Source organism: Diaporthe citri (assembly GCF_014595645.1).
Source record: "Diaporthe citri strain NFHF-8-4 chromosome Unknown scaffold_13, whole genome shotgun sequence".
NCBI lineage: Eukaryota > Fungi > Ascomycota > Sordariomycetes > Diaporthales > Diaporthaceae > Diaporthe > Diaporthe citri.
This window is the reverse complement of record NW_025064858.1, coordinates 336895-355123: the sequence shown is the minus strand read 5'-3', so window position 1 is coordinate 355123 and position 18229 is coordinate 336895. Positions and strand designations below refer to the sequence as shown.

The window sequence follows — 18229 nt, the reverse complement described above, 5'->3', positions numbered from 1 at the left end:
GGAAGGTGCATCTACAATTCAATTCTCTCTCTTGACCTCAGCCTCTCTTTTCAGATGTAACACTCACTCGTTCTTTCTCACCACATTCACTCTTTTATCCTTCACCGGAACCAAGATGCTTTCAAAGACTTTTACTGCTCTGCTGCTCGGGGCGGCTCACGTACGCGCCCAGCAGCCGCTCCGGGTCATCCAGTTCAACATTCGCTATGCCAACGACGATATCAGCATTGGTGATGTTGAACGGTACTGGCTTGGACTGTCATGCGCCAGCGATGCGACACAATGCCGCGCACCAGGTGTCATTACCACTCTGGGTAGGCACTTGTACCGTCACTTGCTTGCCAACCTTGAGGCTAACCATCGAGTCTATAGTTGACCAGGCTAATGAGGTCTCTAACGTTGCTGTCATCGGCCTGCAGGAGGTGCTCGAGAAACAACTAAACGACATCATGACCTCGTTCGGCTCCGACTGGGCAAGCATCGGCGTGGGTCGCGACGACGGAGACAAGGGCGGGGAGTTCAACCCCATCATCTACAGGAAGGACGTTTTCCAGGTCGAGCACTCGGAGACGAAGTGGCTCTCCAACACGCCGGACACGCCCTCCAAGGACTGGGGCTCGGGCAGCAACCGCATCGTCACCATCGCCGTGTTCAAGCACACGGCGACGGGCAGGCGGTTCATCCACGCCAACACGCACCTGGACAACGCGAGCGGCGAGGCGCGGACCAACCAGATCGGCGTGGCGGTGGACAGGATCAAGGCCGTCGACGCGCGGTTCGGCCCGGACCTGCCGGTGGCGCTCACCGGCGACTTCAACGCCGGGGAGGCGGACGGCGCGTACACGACCCTCGTGGGCGAGAGGTACGTCGAGGACCTGTACAAGCTCGCGTCGAGCGGCCAGCGCACCGGGGAGGCGGGGACCTACACCGGGTTCAACGACGAGTACAACTCGCGCATCGACTACATCTGGATCGGCCCCCAGGGCAAGAACCGGTTCTCGGTGAACGGGTACAAGACCCTGGGTAACCTTGTGAGCGGGGTCAAGATTAGCGATCACAGGCCCGTGATTGGAGATTTGACTCTGAACTAAGATACTGTGTTGTAATTCCACGTTTAACTTTCTTCAAATATTCGCAAATCATTGTGCAAGACTTCGATTATTCAGCGTCCAGTTCTGACCAAGAAGTTCTGACCAAGACAAGGGGTTTTCCACTTTGGACTATATCATTCGGCTGGATCAGCACCTTCTCAATCTTTGAGCCCACGAAGCGATCATCAACAGCGACATTGATCTCCATTTTCATCGCCTCCAGGATTGTGACAACTTGGCCCTTTTCAAGCACCTGCCCCTCCTCTACGAGCACCTTCCACACATTTGCGTTGACAGGTGCTTCAATGGCCTCGATATTTGGATCTTCGCTTGATATTAGCACTCGGCCAATCGGGAATGACGCCACAGGGTTGTACTCACCATCCAGCAAGTCTTGTATGCTTTCCATGGACACACCGCTGGCCTTCTTCTCCTCGTCCCACTTAGCCAGGAGCTCTTTCTCAAGCTTCACCATCTTCTCTTGGGCCTCCTCCTGCGTCTTCTTGATAGCGTCAACCTCGTCCTTGACGCTGTCCAGCAGCTCATTATGTCGTTTCATGTCAAAGGTCGTGGACTCGACCTCGAACTCGTATCGTCCGCTCCTAAATAATGCCATCTCACGGTCATACTCCTCCTCGCTCACCTCGTAAAAGGTAATGACGTCCATGTCCTCGTACAGCCAGGGCCGTTGCCGCGAGAAACCCTTCTTGTACCCTAGCTTGTCACAAGAAGGAAGAGTCAAACCATTCAGCATGTACCCGCCGGGGCTGTCAACCGGATAAATAGCAAGACACGATCCACCCCAGGACACCGTCCCTTCTGGGGTGAATGTCCTGGATGGGTTCATCTTGGGGCTGTTGAGGCGATGACGCGGGTCAGCCGGCAGGCCCAAGGGGAGGGCCATGAAGAAGCCCACGCCGATGCACACAAACTCGGCCGTCAGCCAGAGCCTGCGGAACTCCTCCGGCGTGATGCCGTTGTTCTCGGCGACGAAGTTGAAGTTGTCGGGCAGGTAGCTCGCGTACGGCCTCTGGTTCGCCATGTACCGCTCGATGGACTCCTTCAGCCGGGGGTGCGCGAAGGTCAGCGGCAGCCTGAACGTGCGGTTGGGCATCGTGATGGAGCCCAGGTCGCCGAGCTCGTCCTCCAGGGCGGCGAGGTAGTCTAGGAGCTGGGACTGGGGGATGGCCAGCCCGTTGTAGTAGATCATCATGGAGTTGCCGACGCAGACCGTGTTGTAGATGCCCTCACCAGTAGGGGAAAAGCGGATGGGACCGGTGCCGGCTTCGAGTTTGCGCTTGAGTGCTGTGATGCGACATTTGTGGTTGATGTCAAAAGAACCATTTCCTGCAGAACAAGGGGTCAGAGACTACAGTGTGTGTCTCTTCCGGATGTCTAAGTGCCATCAACTCACCGTAATCCAGCATCAAGTAGTCATCACCCCCCTGGCGGTAGGCGATGCGTGGCCTGCTGGGTGTTGCCTCGGTGAGCCTGATGACTGCCGGCTGGACCGACGAAGGTGCCTCTAGGATCGGCGTGGCGTCGAGCCTTTGCACTGCCTCGTATGAACCGGAAGCCAGCCACTTGGCAATGCTGTCGACAAAGGCCTCGTTTGCTTTCCGCGACCAGAGAGCATCCTCCAGGGACACGGCGACGAACTTGACCGTGTTGCCGGCGCGAAGCTGACCGACCTTCCAGTAGTCCGCCTTCACGACAGTGAACGGACAGACAAAGCCTCCGAAATCAGGGCAGTCGTTTGGGAAGATGACTGGTTCGTCTCCAGTAAAGTTGACGCCTCCGATGGGGTAGCCGTACTCGATGACATTGCTTGGGTGCGAGCCGCCTTCTCCGCCCGACGTCCTCGCCCATCTCGGACGTGGCCCAATGAGTCTGATGCCACCTCGAGCCGCATTGTGTGAGACCTCCCAATTTGTGTTGTAGAACATTTCGATATCCTCAGGGGATAGGAATCCCTCGCAGTATGGCCCGTGCATGACATGCACAACCCAGTGCTCCTGGTGTTTGGGCAAAATGCTGTCGGGTATTTCCCTGGGTAAACTTGTCTCTGGTTCTGGGGGAAGTGTATCCACGATGCGAAGAATGTCTCCCTGTCAAGCCCTGTGTGTCAGTCCTCACTAATTATTCGAGGCTTTGAGTTTGAAGTTAGTGGAGTAGATAACTGACCGTGGCTATCGGACGACCTTGATACCCACCGACCAGTGTCAGTGGTACGGTTGCCTTGGATCCAAACCACTCTGCAACATTCAGGAAGCCACCATAGACCGCAAGGTAAGACCTGCATCCGGCGTTGGACAAGGTCTTCCCGATAGTCAGGCGCTGCCCTGCAGATATTCTCACCCTCCGCCACATGGGAAATTCCTTGCCATCGAGTGTGGCGGAGATGGCTGCACCTGTAAGAGATACGACAGCATCCGCCAGGAACCTGAGGTCTGGGCCGGTGAGGGTGATTTCCAGGCCCTCTTTTCCAAGAGGGTTAGCAACAAGAGCGTTGGCGATTTGAAAAGATATTGGATCCATCGGACCCCCGTGCCCGAAGCCTCTCCCTATGGTTGGGCGACCTGGAAAGTCTTCGACGAGGGTATAGGAGCCTCCAACCAGCACGTCTATCGCCGGAGGGCGAAACACAAAGGTGGAAAGGAACTGCGTGATCGTGTTTCCAGCATCGAATTCTGGAGACTTGAGAATTGCAAGGAGGAAGTCGAGATTCGTAGGGGGGCCGCATATGGATGACTTTGAGAGCACCGTCTGAAGCTCCTCGACAGCCTGCGATCTGCTTTCGGCATGCTGGAGCACTTTCGCCAACAATGGGTCTGGGGCAAATCGTCAGCAACTCGGTACGTGGAAAGGCTTGCTCCAACTCACCATAATGTGGACTGATCGTAATTCCAGCTCGAACACAGCCATCAATACGTGTTCCTGGAAGCTCATGGAAGATGACCTCCTGCAAGAGTCCCGGAGAGGGGGCGTAGTCTCTAGCAGGATTTTCGGCATAGACTCGCACTTCGATCGCATGTCCCTTCGGCTCTTGACATGATCTTGAGATGTGATCCAACTCGACTTCCTCTAGCCCTCCCTTGCCTGCCATTTGTGTGTCAACCTGGCGAAGCATCAACTCCACTAGGTCGACTCCATACACCATCTCCGTTACACCATGCTCCACTTGCAATCTGGTGTTCATCTCCAGAAAGAAGAAGGCACCGCTCTCGTCGTCCACTAAAAACTCAAGAGTCCCTGCACTTGCATACTTGACAGACTCTGCCAACGACACCGCAGCAGCACAGAGTTGCTTCCGCAGATCTGGCCGCTTCTGCGCGACAAACGGGCTGGGACATTCCTCTATCACCTTCTGATGCCTGCGCTGGATACTACATTCCCTCTCGCCGAGCGCCGCGACCTTTCCCTGGCCGTTGCCAAAGACTTGTACCTCGATATGATGAGCAGCAGGGTAGTACTTCTCCAGGAACACACCTGAGTTCTTGAAAAGGGCCGCGCCACGGGATTGCACCGTCTGGAACGCCTTCCTCAGCCCGCTCTCATCCCCACATGTCTGCAGTCCCATCCCGCCCCCTCCGGCCGTCGACTTGAGCATCACGGGATAGCCAAGCCCGTCCGCTGCCCGCGCGGCGTCGTCGGCGTCGTCCAGCAGCCCCTGCGTGCCCGGGACGACAGGCACGCCAGCGGCCAGGGCCAGCTCGCGCGCCGTGTGTTTCAGCCCGAACTGCTCGATGCTCTCTGGGCTGGGGCCCCCGAAGTGCAGCCCCGCCGCCGCGACGGAGCGGGCGAAGCCGGCATCCTCGGACAGGAACCCATATCCCGGGATGATAGCCTGTGCGCCGGCAGTTCTGGCTTTCTGCACGATCTGGTCACCGTCTAGGTAGGCCCTCGTGGCGTCCCCGTCGAGGAGATAGGAAATATCTGCTTCGGCGACGTGTTGCGATGCAGAATCTGGCTCGGTGTAGATGGCTACGGTCTTGATGCGAAGGCGTCTGAGAAGGGAGCGTTAGCTAGTCCGAGGGAGAGGAACAATGAATACATGGTTTAAAGTGCCACTCATGTGTGAACTTGCCTGGCTGTCTTGATGATACGGACTGCTATCTCCCCTCGGTTGGCTATCAGGAGTGTGTTGAGTTGTTCCATTCTCGCAAACTATCTGGTTGTAGGTGTTTTACAGGCGGCAGACAAGCTCCAGCATGCAGCCAGCAAGACGGCCAAGGTTGGAAATTCATGAACAAGATTAGTCTTCCACCGGCACACGACACCACCCTACGTACGATATATGGTTCCTGATGCGGGTCCCGAGACTTCGGTCGGAGGGGACCACCATCTCCAACCAACTTCGAGGGTTTCCCCGCAGCATCCAGCTTGGACGAACCCCAAAAACCCACCTGCGTCATAGCCCTGAGATAGCTTCATTGCCATGATTGGCATGTGTAGCCGAGAGGGACGGGTGGAGGAGATAAGAGTTAAAGCTATTATGCCTGGGAAGGCGGGGAAGGTTTGAGAGCCACTAGGTGTCCGGCAGCACTTCCTGCTTTGATCCAGATAATGCCCCACATGAGCTTTATCTCTCGAACCATTTAGACTGTTCAAGGATGAACTTTAATTCTGGCACGTGTGTAATTCCACTGTTCACTTAACGCACTCAGCTGCATTCGCCCCCCTTTTATCAGTCCATAACAATGGCCTTCCCTTGGACGGAGCGAGCTATGCTTGAGGAAAAGCTGGAGCTTCTTCTACCGACATAGAGTAGGCAGTAGTAGGGTTTTCTTTTTTTTTTTTTTTTTTTTTTTTTTTTTTTTGTGATGAATAACAGTAGTAAACTACCGATGATTGATTCTTAGATTGTAGAAGACATTAATCGGAACAGTCGCATGTTCCAGCGGCCGATATGTAATTGTGCCCAGACCCCGCTGGATGAACAATCTTGATAAGGGGCAGTAGTGATGCAATTAATGAGTCAATGGACGTTCTGCATTAGGTTTCTCTTGATCCGTCCCCAGTTCGGAGTCCCGAAGGCGTGCTGATAACCTTTAATCTCAGTAGCATGCTAATGCGAAGGCAATGGAAATTGTATCCATGGTACGTAAAATGGTATTAATAATGATTTTGTATCCGCGGCTGGCTCAGTTAGCCCCTCATGGGAGGACTACTTGTCGTCTCACGACAATCCACAACAGTCTTGACCGAGATCGCGCCCAGGGGGATGTCATCGGGTCCTATACTCTCGCTTCTGCTGACCTGGGTCTGGCACCCGATGCTACTGTCCCGTTGCGAGGGCCAGACTCCGGCGTCCCGTCGCACGAGCCGCCCGGCCTCCACGTCCTCGTCTCTCAGATACTCCAACGAGTCGAACAACGACAGCGCGTACTCGGAAGGGTGCTCGTGGTGGTTGCTCGCCCGGTAATCGGTGTTGTTGTCCCCGGCGCCGCCCCGCGCCGCACTGCTCGGGGCCGCCGACGACCCGCCGATCGTGTTCGAGGCGGCGAGCTTGCCATTGTTGGCGCTACTGCCTGTGCTCGAGCCGGCAGTGAGGTACGAGGTGATGGAAAGGTAGAGCGGCGAGGCCAGGAGCATCGTCACCAGTGGCCGCATGACGGGCAGGCAGGCGCAGATGATGGCCATGTCGGGCTCGAGAGTCATCCACAGCTGCGGGTTAAACAGGGCCACTAGGTCCCCATCCGGGTATCATTAGCAGCCGACTTCCCCGTGTAGTAGTACCATGTCCTTCCGTTGGGGCGGGGAAAAGCCTCAAGAGCCTGAAAACTCACTGGTAAAGTCAAAGTCCCCGCCCGTCCCCGATTCCACCAGCTCGAGGTGGTAGTACATCCTCACGCCGCCGGCCGAGGTGACACCCGCTCCGAGGAGGAACACGCTAGCCAGGGCGCACCTCTGGCCGCGCGGCAGGTGCAGCTTCGAGACCTCGAAGGTCGGCAGGCAGAGGATCATGACGTCGATCAGGATGTTGGGGATGATCATGCCGAGGCAGTATCCCGTCTGGGAGATGCAGCGGCCGCCGTCGCTCGTGAGTGACGTCGCAAAGGCCTTGCCGACCGGCGTGCACTGGAAGATGTCGACCAGCACGCCCGCGACGCACCACATGGCCGTCAGCACGGCGAGGACGACGCAGCTGCACTTCATGAAGGGGGTCGGGAATAGACGCCAGTACAGCGCGAGGATGCTGAGTTTGGCTGTCATGATGGCGCCGGCGTAGATGATCTGGGCGGCGTAGAGGAGCTGTGTGCGTAGGCGCTGGTTAGCTAGTCGTTTTAGTTCCTTTTCTTCATTCTCCACTGGTCTCAATATCTGCCTAGGATATTCTTTAGGCCCCTTATTTACCTTGAGAAGGTGTCCCAACCAAGTCATGGTTGGATCAGTAGTCATATTGACGCTGAAGGGCGTCCCAATGCCTGCTAATTCCTCGCTTAGGACGGATATGGTATACATGCCTCACGCAAGAACCAACGAGGCGAGGATGAACCAGTCGTCGAGCCAGAAGCCTGCCCGCCTCGAAAACCGCAGAGAAAAGCGGACGGCGACGACGGCAGTGACTAGTATGGCGACAGGTGTGAGTACCTGGATCAGCCACGGGTCCCCTCTTACGCGTGGGCCGGACGACATCTTGTGGTCAGTGCCGACCCTGGTGGCTGAGAGTCAGTCCGCAGAGTTGATATCGTCGAGGGAGAACTGCTAGTGGTCATTAGAAGGCTGAAGCGCACAAATTAGTTATTTCGTATCAGAGTGCAGGGTCATATCGAGCAGCAGAAACAACAGAGGAAACTAGTTTCTAACCTTCAAGGTCGCGCAGAGCACAAGTAATAATGGCAAAGGGGTATCTGGGGCCCCGTCTATGCCTGCTTAGTCTTGCTCAATAGGCGGTTCCCTTGTGCTCGACGAAACGGCCCCACGGATGGCACAAACCCCAGGCCAGGGAACCTAGACGCGGTTGTGCAACTGTAACTAAAGCACCGTTGGCCCAATTGACGGGAGGTCAGAAACAATTTGAGATCTTCAAAGTCTCCAGTCCCCGGCCATCAAATGTCAGTGCGCTCACCACGAGGCACAGATGTAAACCAGCGTAGATGGGATGCCCGCGGGCGGGGAAGCCTCCTAAAACCTCCACGTCTGGAAGTACGGCATTTGCTTGTCCAGTACACGACTCTATGAGTGGTTCGGCATCGGCCGCAGAGGAAACATCAATGTGGCAAATTCCTCGGGAAGGAGTAGGTGGTGGTGGGGGCGGCGAGCCCCCATTGGGGAGGTCAGATCTCTTCATGACCATGTCAACTTTCCTGTGTTACCGCGCCTTCGTTGGTTTAGATTGGTTCGGTGGTCAGAGAGATCCAAAAGGACGCATACATGTGTTAGACAGAAGGGCAGTCTGCTTACACATGTCGTACAGCCAGCCGAGAAAAATGGCACCCCACAATATGTGTGTGGCTCCATTCGTCAGGACTCGTTGATAAGCAACAGCAGGCTGTATGCTGTGTAACCCCGAGACGGATGCCCTCCCTCCTGCGGAATTTGGTACCAATATGGGCATCCTGCCGTACTACCTTTGAGGCTCTGACCCTCGCAAAATTGCTTTGCTGGGCTCAAACAGGATTCTAAGGGGGTTGAAACTGTTGGAGGTGTCTTGCTCAGCGCTGTCTCACGACAGCGTGCCTGGAATGTCGCAGGTGGGCACGAACTGAGCTCGCACTTGCGCAAGAAAAGAGAATCGAATTTAACAGCCAATCCCCTCCCCTATTAATCAAGCTTACCACCAACCTCTTTAAAATGAACTGAAATAAGTAGGAATGCTACTCTTGGGCTAACCGTGAAAAATGCGCTGTGCTAGCAACACGTATTCCAGTCAATTATATATCCAATTAGCTTTGCATACATAGCCAACTCCGCTTTATCTGATCTGAAGACGATGATTTTTTCTCGTCTGGTAAAACGACTCAATTCCTAGAATATGATGCTACTAGTTATGTGTCTTTATTCGAGTCGTCGAATGCTCCTTCAGAAACCTTTGATACCTTTCGTAGAAGTTAGAAGTCTCAGATATTGTTTCCAGAATAACTGGAAAGCAGTGTGGCAACCCTTGATAACCGAAAACTTCGACATTCACACCCGCAGCCTGCAGAGCTTCTGCATAGGCAAAGGCATCGTCCCGCAAAATATCAAACCCTGCGCATTGTATCACTATGTTATCGATGAGTCAGGTCATTGATCCGTCTGGAAAGGGTTTGGTGGGTACGCACATGTTGGTGGCAAGCCTTTCAGTGACTTTGCAACAAGTGGCGAATGACGATGGTCGGGAACGGCGTCTGGGATGTATATGTCGAGACACGCCTCATACCTCAGCGTGCTGAGGACTGGATTTTCGCAGTTCTGAATGTAGCTCCCGAACTCGTATGTATCCTTGGGAAAGAATTTGGGGTGGCAGGTCGCCGGGAAATGGAGGACCTGAGCAATCACGCCGGTGACACCGTTGTCTCTGCACTCGATAGCCAAGGCAGTGGCCTGAAGAAAATTAGCGGTTGGGTCCACAAGGGACGACTTAGTGTAATCATGTCTCACAAGGTTGGCTCCCGCGCTGGAACCGCTAAGGATAATTCTTTCCGGGTCTACTCCTAGCAAAGTTGCGTTTTCTTTACACTAAGGAAGAAGAAGAAAATTGTTAGATCGCAATATGGTTTACTTAAATGTGTTCATTTGTACAACTCACCCACAAAAGGCCATCGTAGCTGTCATTAAGCGGACAAGGGAACGGGTGCTCTGGTGCCCTACTCATGGGTTAGCAGGAATAGTCAATTCCCAAGGCCGCAAACGCATCGACCTATACTTACAATCGATAGTCGACGCTGACAACGACGATATTCTTATTCGTGGCAGCGTAAACATTCTCGGCACCATCAACCTCATGGCGTCCCACACACCAGGCTGGGGAAAGGAGGGTCAGTGAACCTGGTCTCCCTGTTTCAAGCAATATAGTCAAAATGTTGCAGTTTACTCACCACCTCCATGCATACGATACATCAGGACCGCATTTGGCTCAACATTGGGCGACTTGTAAATTTTGAGCTCCGCCTTGTGGCCGTCCCGAGTTGTGAAGTACATGAGCTGGGTGGTGACGTCTCGATACCGGTCGGGCCCACCAGGAGGGATGGTTGCATCGGCGTCGCCGGCAGCTCCTCGAAAACTCACAAAATCTGGCAGGGAGTAGAGTTGTGAGAATCCGGCGGCGATGGCTTCTTCGGCGGACTCGTAGGCAGGATGCTTCTGAGAGAGGCGGCCGTACTTGGGAAGCGGTTGAAAGTTTGTGTCGAGATCGACGTAATCTGACTTGGGTTTCGTGTAAATCATGGTGTATTTTTATAAGATGAGACTTTGACGGCCAACTAAATTGAACTTGTTGCGTTCTGGTGAGATGCTGTTCTGTCCGTCTCTTCTGTCCGTCCATATTGTGCGGGAAATCAGGCTTATGTACCTCGACATTGCAGTCCTTAAGATGCCACATTGACTGAGTTCATAAGCATGCCATTCCTTTAGTCGTAAATTTTTTTTTTCTTTTTTTTTTTTTTTTCTGAAGCTGGTCCAAATGTACGATGAGCCATAATGTGAAGTGTTGGACTCTTGTGGCTGTGGTAACGCACACTGCCACAACGGTCAGAGACCATAACTCAGCACAGATCCCATCCAACCGCACTAGCGCCTCCTCCCCGTCACTAGCGCCAAGCCAACATCGATTACCCCTGATCGGCCAGTGCCGTTGTGGTATGAGCTGAGATGATTCATCGCCGCTATTCCAAAACAAGACCGGCGAAGTGCGAGTGAAAGGAATGTGCGGCCCTTGGTTACATCAGCAGCAACATCTGGTCTTCCTGAAGTATAGACGTCTAAGGATATAAGAAGCGTCGCCCAGAGAGCAAAGAATTCTTGACCATGAGAGCATCCAAAGAAGAACATCCAACACCAACCATTCACAAAGAAGCAGTAATTCCATCAACATGCTGTACTTTCTTATCCCAAAAGGAGCAACTAGCCTCGAAGAGGTACCGCGATCCCAACTTGACCTACGGTCTGACACAGACATCATCGCCGAGCTCGGCTCGTTCCGACCCGTCACATCGGAGAAGAACGTATGGGCCTTCTGGGACAAGGGCCTCGACGCAATGTACCCCAGCTACCGATGCACCGTCCTGAATTGGGTGCGAAAGCTTGGCCCTAGCTGGACGGTCCGCGTCGTCGACCTCGTCGACGGTTCACCCAATAACATCTACAATTTTGTCGACAAATCCTGGTTCCCGGATTGTGTCATCAACAATTCCATGGACGGAGGTCACAAGGCCCAACACACGTCAGATCTGATACGCCTCCCCTTGCTATTCGAGCACGGCGGCGTCTGGATGGACGTCGGGAACATGCTGCACACTCACCTTGATGACCTCTTTTGGAACTCGCTCTCGAGCTCGGATTCATATGAGGTCGGACTGTGGATCATCACCGGCCAGATCAGGAAGAAATGGGGCAGCTTCGGAAACTTCATGCTGGCCGCGAGAAAGGGCTCCCTCTTCATCAAGAATTGGCACAACGGGTACAAGGAGCTGTGGAACGGACGCACCAACGAACGTGGCTTCCATAAGCATCCCTTGGTCCAGGAAATCGGTATCGCCGACGGCATGTCAGACTGGAACTTTGAGGACAAGGTCCTCGAGATGAGCGACTATGTGGCCCACATGCTCATTGGCGACCGGACAAGAAACCTCCTCGACGTTGAAACGAGCTGGAATGGGCGTGAGGTCTTTGAGAAGAGGGCTTTCATGGTCGAGGGTATCCAGAATGGCGTTCTCGGAGCAATCAAGACGGACTACGACGGCGCGAGGCAGGTCGAGTACTTCACGACCCGTCTTGACGAGCCCTGCATGGAGAAGAGGGCTGCTGCTGAGAGATTTGTGGTCGACATGCTGGAGAACAGCCACATGTACAAAGTCTACCACAACTCAGCAGGAGGTCTGCCTGCGCTGGGAGACTTGATAAAGAGGGACGGTCTCAAGGATGCAGACCACAGACCGGGAACGTATGGGGAGCTGTACAGGTACGGCACGGTGCATTGGCGGTCGAAGCGGCAGGTCGAGCAGCTTTCGCCGCCACCGAGCGAAGACGAGTTGATTCGTGCTACACCGACGACGCCGGCAATTCACCATCTGAATTAGACAGAGAGAGCGAATCTTAGAGCTAGGTGAAATAGATTCCAGAAAATAGATCTATTCCGTGTGTTGGAAGCGCACCTCTGTCCCCACTTGACTACCATGCAACTGGTGCAGGACTAGAGTGGAGGTTTCCCTCCAGGTGCACGCCGATACGGCAGGATATAACGAATCTCGCACCGCGTGTTTTATTGTAGTTACTTTTCCTGAGATCTTGACGATTTTGCATTTTATTCGGCTCCTGGGGAAGTACTCGGTTTCATTTCAAAAGCATTTCATGTCGACCCTTTTCCACAAGGGGGAAAGAAACTCCACACAAATACCCAGCAACATCATTCTTCTTCCTCCGACACATCTTGCGTTGGCCAGCCCCATTCCTTTTTCATTCCGTTCAACCAGTCGGATACGAGCACAAGCTCACCACAGACGCGCGCACTTTGTTGTCCACGCGACCTCCAGTCACCACCTTGCCGGCTAAGCTTGCCATGTATGCTTCTCTGGTCCATTTCGGCAGGAAAAGCCAGTCGTGGTCCTTCTGACACGCCAGCTCCTCCACCCATTTCAGGTTCGAGGCAAATGGTTCCTCCTTGAAGCTTTCGTGACAGCGTTGGCAAAGCATCCTGTTGCGGCAGTACTTGCAGCGGTAGAAGTCGTTTTAGAAATCCCAAGTTTCACCGCAGGTGTGGCAGTCCATCTCCTAAAGGCTGTGGTTTTTGGGGCTTCGCAGTTTGCTGCATGCTTTGCGTAGCCTTTCGCGTGTGGGGTCTTCTGAATTGGGTGGTGATGGTAGATCCGCGTCCTTTTCCTGCTTCCTCTGCTGGGTGTCTCCTGAGCTCCCCGAGCATCACTTCAACTTCATCCTGCTCGACCACGCCATCCACCAACCACTCTTGGTCTTTGATGTCCAAGTTGTCGAGGATAGGCTGTTTGCGGATGAATTCCCGTATTGTTGTGATTTCCTTGTCGTCACTATGCCACCACAGATCTGAGCTGTCAGTAATTTCCCAATGTGTGTCCACGACGTTCCGGACACGAAGATTCGATACAATCCCATTGCTATGTCGATCTTTTCCTGTCGTTCCAATTGGTCTACATCTCCAAGACGTTCAATATGCTGTGGTAAATAGGCCATTGCATATCTGCCAAGCGGCTGCGTCCTTGGATTTGGTTTTGCCCCAAGGATTTTGAATGTGGAACGGAGCATGGATATATTGGCATCGACCTCATTGAGTCGGAAGCTCTTTCGAACATTTCCCGCCGCAAGAGCGGCCTGATCGAAGTTGAAGCTCAGTCGAGCCACTTGCTGGGATAGGCTCCAACAGAACGTCTGCACGCTTTGCAGGCCCCCTTTGGTGATTTCAAAGCTGGCCGTGATCTTCGGTGTCTCATCAGTTCCAAGTTGTCTTTCAGGGCGCCGAAGTAGCTCGCGCATATTATTCTTGGTCCAGACGTCCTGGTCCTCGTCGAGAGTAAAGATGTCGGAGTACCTGCCCTTGGCTGCCATCTTCTTTTGCGTCTTGCGTGTGTTTGCGGTCCCAAACTTGAGCCACTGGGACCTTGTGTTAGCAAAAGCCTACCAAAAACCAGATAGATTGATGCGCACCAATGCTCCATTCAACTCGTCTAGTGAGCAATATTTCTGTCGACCAAACATTGTCCATCGCAAAAGCTCCTGCAGTTCATCGATTTCTTTGGCTCCAAGTTCAGTTTCCAGCCGTCTGATTGCATCAGATAAGGCACTTAACTCGGTGCTGCAAGGCTTGAGGGCTTTTTTGATGTCTTCCCTGGATTCGCATGAATCGACGAGTTTGTTGACCTGTTCCACAACAGTAACGATATTGCTGAAATCATCTTGAACTTTAGCTGCGATCTGATCGACCAAGTCTCGTATCTCTCGATGTTCTTCATCCTGGAATAGGTCCTTTTCCTTCAGTTGGTCATAGGTGAGCTTTTGAATATCTTTTGCGCTCTTCTGGACGATGTCCACCACGAATGAACTCCGTTTCGTGTGATCTGGCATGAGTGACATCATGGTCGACCTCACCGAGATTGCCACTCGTACTCTCCTATCGGATTCGAGTTGCGTGCCCAAGATACCAAACAACTGGTTCATCTGCTCTTCGCACTCCTTTTCTTTGGAAAGGCTTGCAAAGCCGTCAATGATGATGTAATGCGCCGTATTGTCTTTAGGGATCCCGATGCCGAGAAAGGCCCAGAGTTGCTGGTACGTTCCGTTTCTGATAACGTCGTCAATAACAGCTTGATCATCACATCTTTGACGTAAGGTCCTTGCAAAGACACTGTCTTGCCCTGCCAGCTGTACTGCGATGCATTTGAGAGCTGTTCTGACTGGGTGCCTGTCCTCATCTTTGGTGCCAGACGACGGAGGGAAAAAGTACCCAGCGACCAGGTTGCGCAGTGGACTGTTGGTACGTGGCGTGGTTTGTGAATGCCGGAGGATAGCCGACATGAGAACAGACTTTCCGGTGTCTTCAGGACCTCCCAATACGAAGAGTGGCCGAGACTGCGTCTCACCTACGGGTTTCGTTTTCATCCATGCAAGAAATTGTTCTTCGGTCCTGAACCAGTTTGCTGTTCCGTCAGGGATGTTGTCTAATTTCTTCTTCGGGGTCGCTTCGGACTGCTTGCTTGCGCTTTCGTTCCATCCGAGCTTATCCTTGATCACCGTCAGATGTTGTTGATGTCTTTTTTGCAACATCCGCTCCTCATCTGAATTTCTCAGGATGGACACGTCGTGTTGAAAACCTGTGAATTGCAGAAGCATATTGGCGGCAAGGTCGTTGGTTTCCAAAACCTCGTTGAGAGTCTGTGTTACCTCGACATCTCTATGGACTTGGGTCAACGTTTTGAATCTCTCCATCTCGCTACCCACACCGGAGTCGTCATTTAGAATCGCAGCCTTGAAATCGGTCCAAAAGCTTTTCGCTTTCGACTTATTCCCATGAAGCTTTTGGTATAAGCCACAGATGTCGACGAAGCTTATCATGATGTCGTGGACTGCTCGGTCTACTGCTGGGTGAATATTGTCGAATTTGTCCTTGTCCTTGTATATCTCGTACACCGACAGCGCTGGCCCCAAGACCTCAAACATTGTAGCCACTGTCTTGTGGAAATCGCGGATCTTCAATGCAATATCCAGCAGAACACCAAGGGCGTTGAAGCACGTCTCGGATGGGCCAGAGACCTGCGTAGGGTCAGCACCAGATTGGAGGTTTCGCAAAGACAGAGCACCTGCGAGCATACCAAACTCCCGGCTCTGGCGGCCACACCACCGACCAGTCTCAAGCAATGAACCCTCTTGACGCCGGATTCTTTAGCCCTTTCCAATCTATCATTGGGAGCTGAGGATGTGTCTGAATCACGCATCTTCTTGATTTCCTCAATGAATTGCTTCCAAGTCGCACACTTCAGATGCAGGGGAGTTCCGGTACGGCTGTTGAACCTAGCCTCGGCCTGCTCCCACATCTCTTCCAGGTTGAAGAGCTCCTTGTCGGTCATGGTCGATGTCTCTAAAGCTTGGTGTGAAGTGGTTCGGTCTGATTCACACGTTCAAGAAGAAGAAAGTTCAAGCAGTGGTTGAAGTTCTGGCGCATCAATTATGTATTTGCATATCACCGCTGATGTATCAAGTCTACCTTTAAGACGGGGCGAATCCTGAGCGCTAGTGCCCTTAATTAGGCAGCTCTTTTCGACTTGCATTTCCTCATGCATGTTGGTAAAGTCTTTGCATTATATTGACAGCATGTAGGCGATTGTGAGCCTTCCTCTTCTTCTCCTCAAGAAACGATGCTGTTGGATGAAAAAGCACACATCTGCGTGCAAGGAAAAATCTGACCGGTTCTGCCAACTCAATAGGGGGTCGTAGATCCTCGGTCGCGTCACAATCCTCTTAAAATTGGGCGTACGTAATCCGGGTTTCGCAGCCTCACAGTCCCTGTATGTGGAAGGTAAACATGGGGGCTGCAAATGTGCGATATTTGGATCCAAAGCGGGCGTATAGCTACAACTTGACTGCAGAAGGGGCACCAGAGGGCACCGTTTTTAAAGACGCACGTACGGTAAGTACCCCCCATTCACTGCCACATTCGCGTTCTCGTTGGACAGTACCCCCGTAGTTGTGCATTTTGTCACATATGTCGGCCTGGGTGTGTACGCCACTGGGTCAAGAAATGAAAAGCAGACAAAGTATTCGGACTGAGCTCTGTCTGGAGCTCAAAGACATCCCAGTCTCATCCTATCACGGGTTCGAGAATAAATGTGTCTCATACTTACTAGTTTTGTGCTGTATCATGTCCTTGAGTGGTACTTGACCTTCTGCCGCATTTCTCTATGCAAAGCCGTTGGCCTTATTGTACTCATCCACCACCTGCCGAGCCGCCGTGACAATCTCGACACAGCCCGGCGAGTCCGAGTGACAGCACAGGGAGACGGCGTAGTCCTTCGTCGGCAGATGCACCACCTCGCCCGTGACAGCCGTTACCGCCGAGTCTTCAACTTGCTGACGTACGTGCTTCTTCACATCCTCGACCTTCCACGGCTTCTTCTTCCGGTCGATCACCAAAGCTCCCTCGGCAGTATACTTGACGTCCCCGTAGAATTCTGCCACAAACTCAATGCCCATCTCGTTGGCGACCTTCTCCATGTGCGTCCCGGCCAGGCCAAACACTTTGATACCCTTCGGCACGCCGGCCCAGACGGCTTTGCAGACCTCTGGGTCGCGACACATCATGCCGTAGAGGATGCCGTGGGGCTTGACGTGGTGCAGCTCCATGCCCTCGGCGTCGAGGAAGGCCTTGAGTGCGCCGACTTGGTAGATGATGTTGGCCGTGTGCTCCTCTGGCGCCAGCTTCATCTCACGGCGGCCGAACCCCTGCACGTCTGGAAGACCCGGATGGGCGCCGGTCTTGACTCCGTGCTGTTTGCACAGACGTACGGACTCGAGCATGTGCAAAGGATCACTTAGAAACACGATGTTAGAGACAGTGCTCTGATTCCAATCTTTTCTAACCTTGCAGGTGGAGTATGTGGACTAACCCGGCACTGAGATGTTGTTAGCATTCCTACGTCGAGACCACTCAGCATGCGAAACTTGAGACTCACTGAAAACCACATGCAATGTTAGCATGGTCAATCATCGGTATAAGCTCCTCATCTGGGCCGCATTTGAAGTTGCCATATCCTTCTCCTAGGTCGACGTTGATGAACGCCTTGCGCTTTGGGGGTGCCATTGTGCTCTTCAAGTTGTCTGATGGAAGTTTGCCTTGGTCGTCGAATCGCTCAAATTCCGTATGTGTTGCTTTCTTCATGTTGAGCTCGCAAATTCCCGAACCGCTGGAATTCCGCCTTGTCTTAAGCTCGCTTCTGATCCAACGGGTGGGTCATGAGAAAGCTTGGGGTTTGATGTCATGGGCGATAAGGGGGACCCAGCTCAACCCCGCTTCAGCCGGCTCTCACAGGAAGTGGCCGGGCGATGCCGGACTTACATCCATTGATATTGGACATATCCATTGCGTTCCCAGGCCGGGTCTGTCTTGGCTGATTAACTTCGTTTAAATTCCGACTTGTCTTAGTTTAGACTTCCACCAGAACTAAAAGCACAATCTTATCAATGGAATGTGCTCCAGTCAGGGGCAAGGACTCAAAGGCACTCCATTAGCCTAATCCGCCCCAGAGCATCTCAAGTTGTCACGTCTTGCTTAATAACGCAGAATCCTATCTTAAATCCCATCTAGCTAGGGAAGGAAGAGGGAAATAGAAGGTTGTTGGAAGGCCGTCATCCTCTCCAAAGGAAGGATCATCAGTCTATTACTCAGTCTCATCCCCCTTGACTAGCATTTATCTCATTCTCAGTGACAAATCCCATTCGCAGGAAAGTCTAATGCCTTTCATCCAAGCGATTCT

At 53.1% G+C, this 18229-nt stretch overlaps 7 protein-coding genes across 7 annotated transcripts; 2 read left to right on the top strand and 5 right to left on the bottom strand.

The window, feature by feature from the left end:
* Positions 1-115: 115 nt before the first annotated feature.
* INS49_004839 (uncharacterized protein) lies at positions 116-1091 on the top strand (the record flags this gene model as incomplete). The annotated part of the gene is made up of 2 exons (XM_043165627.1): positions 116-314; positions 373-1091. The coding sequence occupies 2 exons, from the start codon at positions 116-118 to the stop codon at positions 1089-1091; spliced, it is 918 nt and encodes a 305-aa protein (XP_043017756.1).
* A 67-nt stretch (positions 1092-1158) lies between these two features.
* On the bottom strand, positions 1159-5436 carry INS49_004838 (uncharacterized protein; the record flags this gene model as incomplete). The annotated part of the gene is made up of 7 exons (XM_043165626.1): positions 1159-1415; positions 1473-2438; positions 2506-3140; positions 3301-3571; positions 3671-3922; positions 3975-5098; positions 5384-5436. The coding sequence occupies 7 exons, from the start codon at positions 5434-5436 to the stop codon at positions 1159-1161; spliced, it is 3558 nt and encodes a 1185-aa protein (XP_043017755.1).
* An 803-nt stretch (positions 5437-6239) lies between these two features.
* On the bottom strand, positions 6240-7475 carry INS49_004837 (uncharacterized protein; the record flags this gene model as incomplete). The annotated part of the gene is made up of 3 exons (XM_043165625.1): positions 6240-6778; positions 6881-7346; positions 7449-7475. 3 exons carry the CDS (start codon positions 7473-7475, stop codon positions 6240-6242), a joined length of 1032 nt encoding a protein of 343 aa, XP_043017754.1.
* Positions 7476-9376: 1901 nt separating this feature from the next.
* Positions 9377-10463, bottom strand: INS49_004836 (uncharacterized protein; the record flags this gene model as incomplete). Its single annotated transcript, XM_043165624.1, has 6 exons — positions 9377-9383; positions 9457-9620; positions 9678-9755; positions 9826-9883; positions 9947-10040; positions 10115-10463. The coding sequence occupies 6 exons, from the start codon at positions 10461-10463 to the stop codon at positions 9377-9379; spliced, it is 750 nt and encodes a 249-aa protein (XP_043017753.1).
* A 644-nt stretch (positions 10464-11107) lies between these two features.
* Positions 11108-12313, top strand: INS49_004835 (uncharacterized protein; the record flags this gene model as incomplete). Its single annotated transcript, XM_043165623.1, has 1 exon — positions 11108-12313. The coding sequence occupies one exon, from the start codon at positions 11108-11110 to the stop codon at positions 12311-12313; it is 1206 nt and encodes a 401-aa protein (XP_043017752.1).
* Positions 12314-12978: 665 nt separating this feature from the next.
* On the bottom strand, positions 12979-15826 carry INS49_004834 (uncharacterized protein; the record flags this gene model as incomplete). Its single annotated transcript, XM_043165622.1, has 4 exons — positions 12979-13276; positions 13354-13856; positions 13911-15512; positions 15572-15826. The coding sequence occupies 4 exons, from the start codon at positions 15824-15826 to the stop codon at positions 12979-12981; spliced, it is 2658 nt and encodes an 885-aa protein (XP_043017751.1).
* An 829-nt stretch (positions 15827-16655) lies between these two features.
* INS49_004833 (uncharacterized protein) lies at positions 16656-17634 on the bottom strand (the record flags this gene model as incomplete). Its single annotated transcript, XM_043165621.1, has 3 exons — positions 16656-17243; positions 17363-17388; positions 17436-17634. The coding sequence occupies 3 exons, from the start codon at positions 17632-17634 to the stop codon at positions 16656-16658; spliced, it is 813 nt and encodes a 270-aa protein (XP_043017750.1).
* Between the last annotated feature and the right edge of the window lie 595 nt (positions 17635-18229).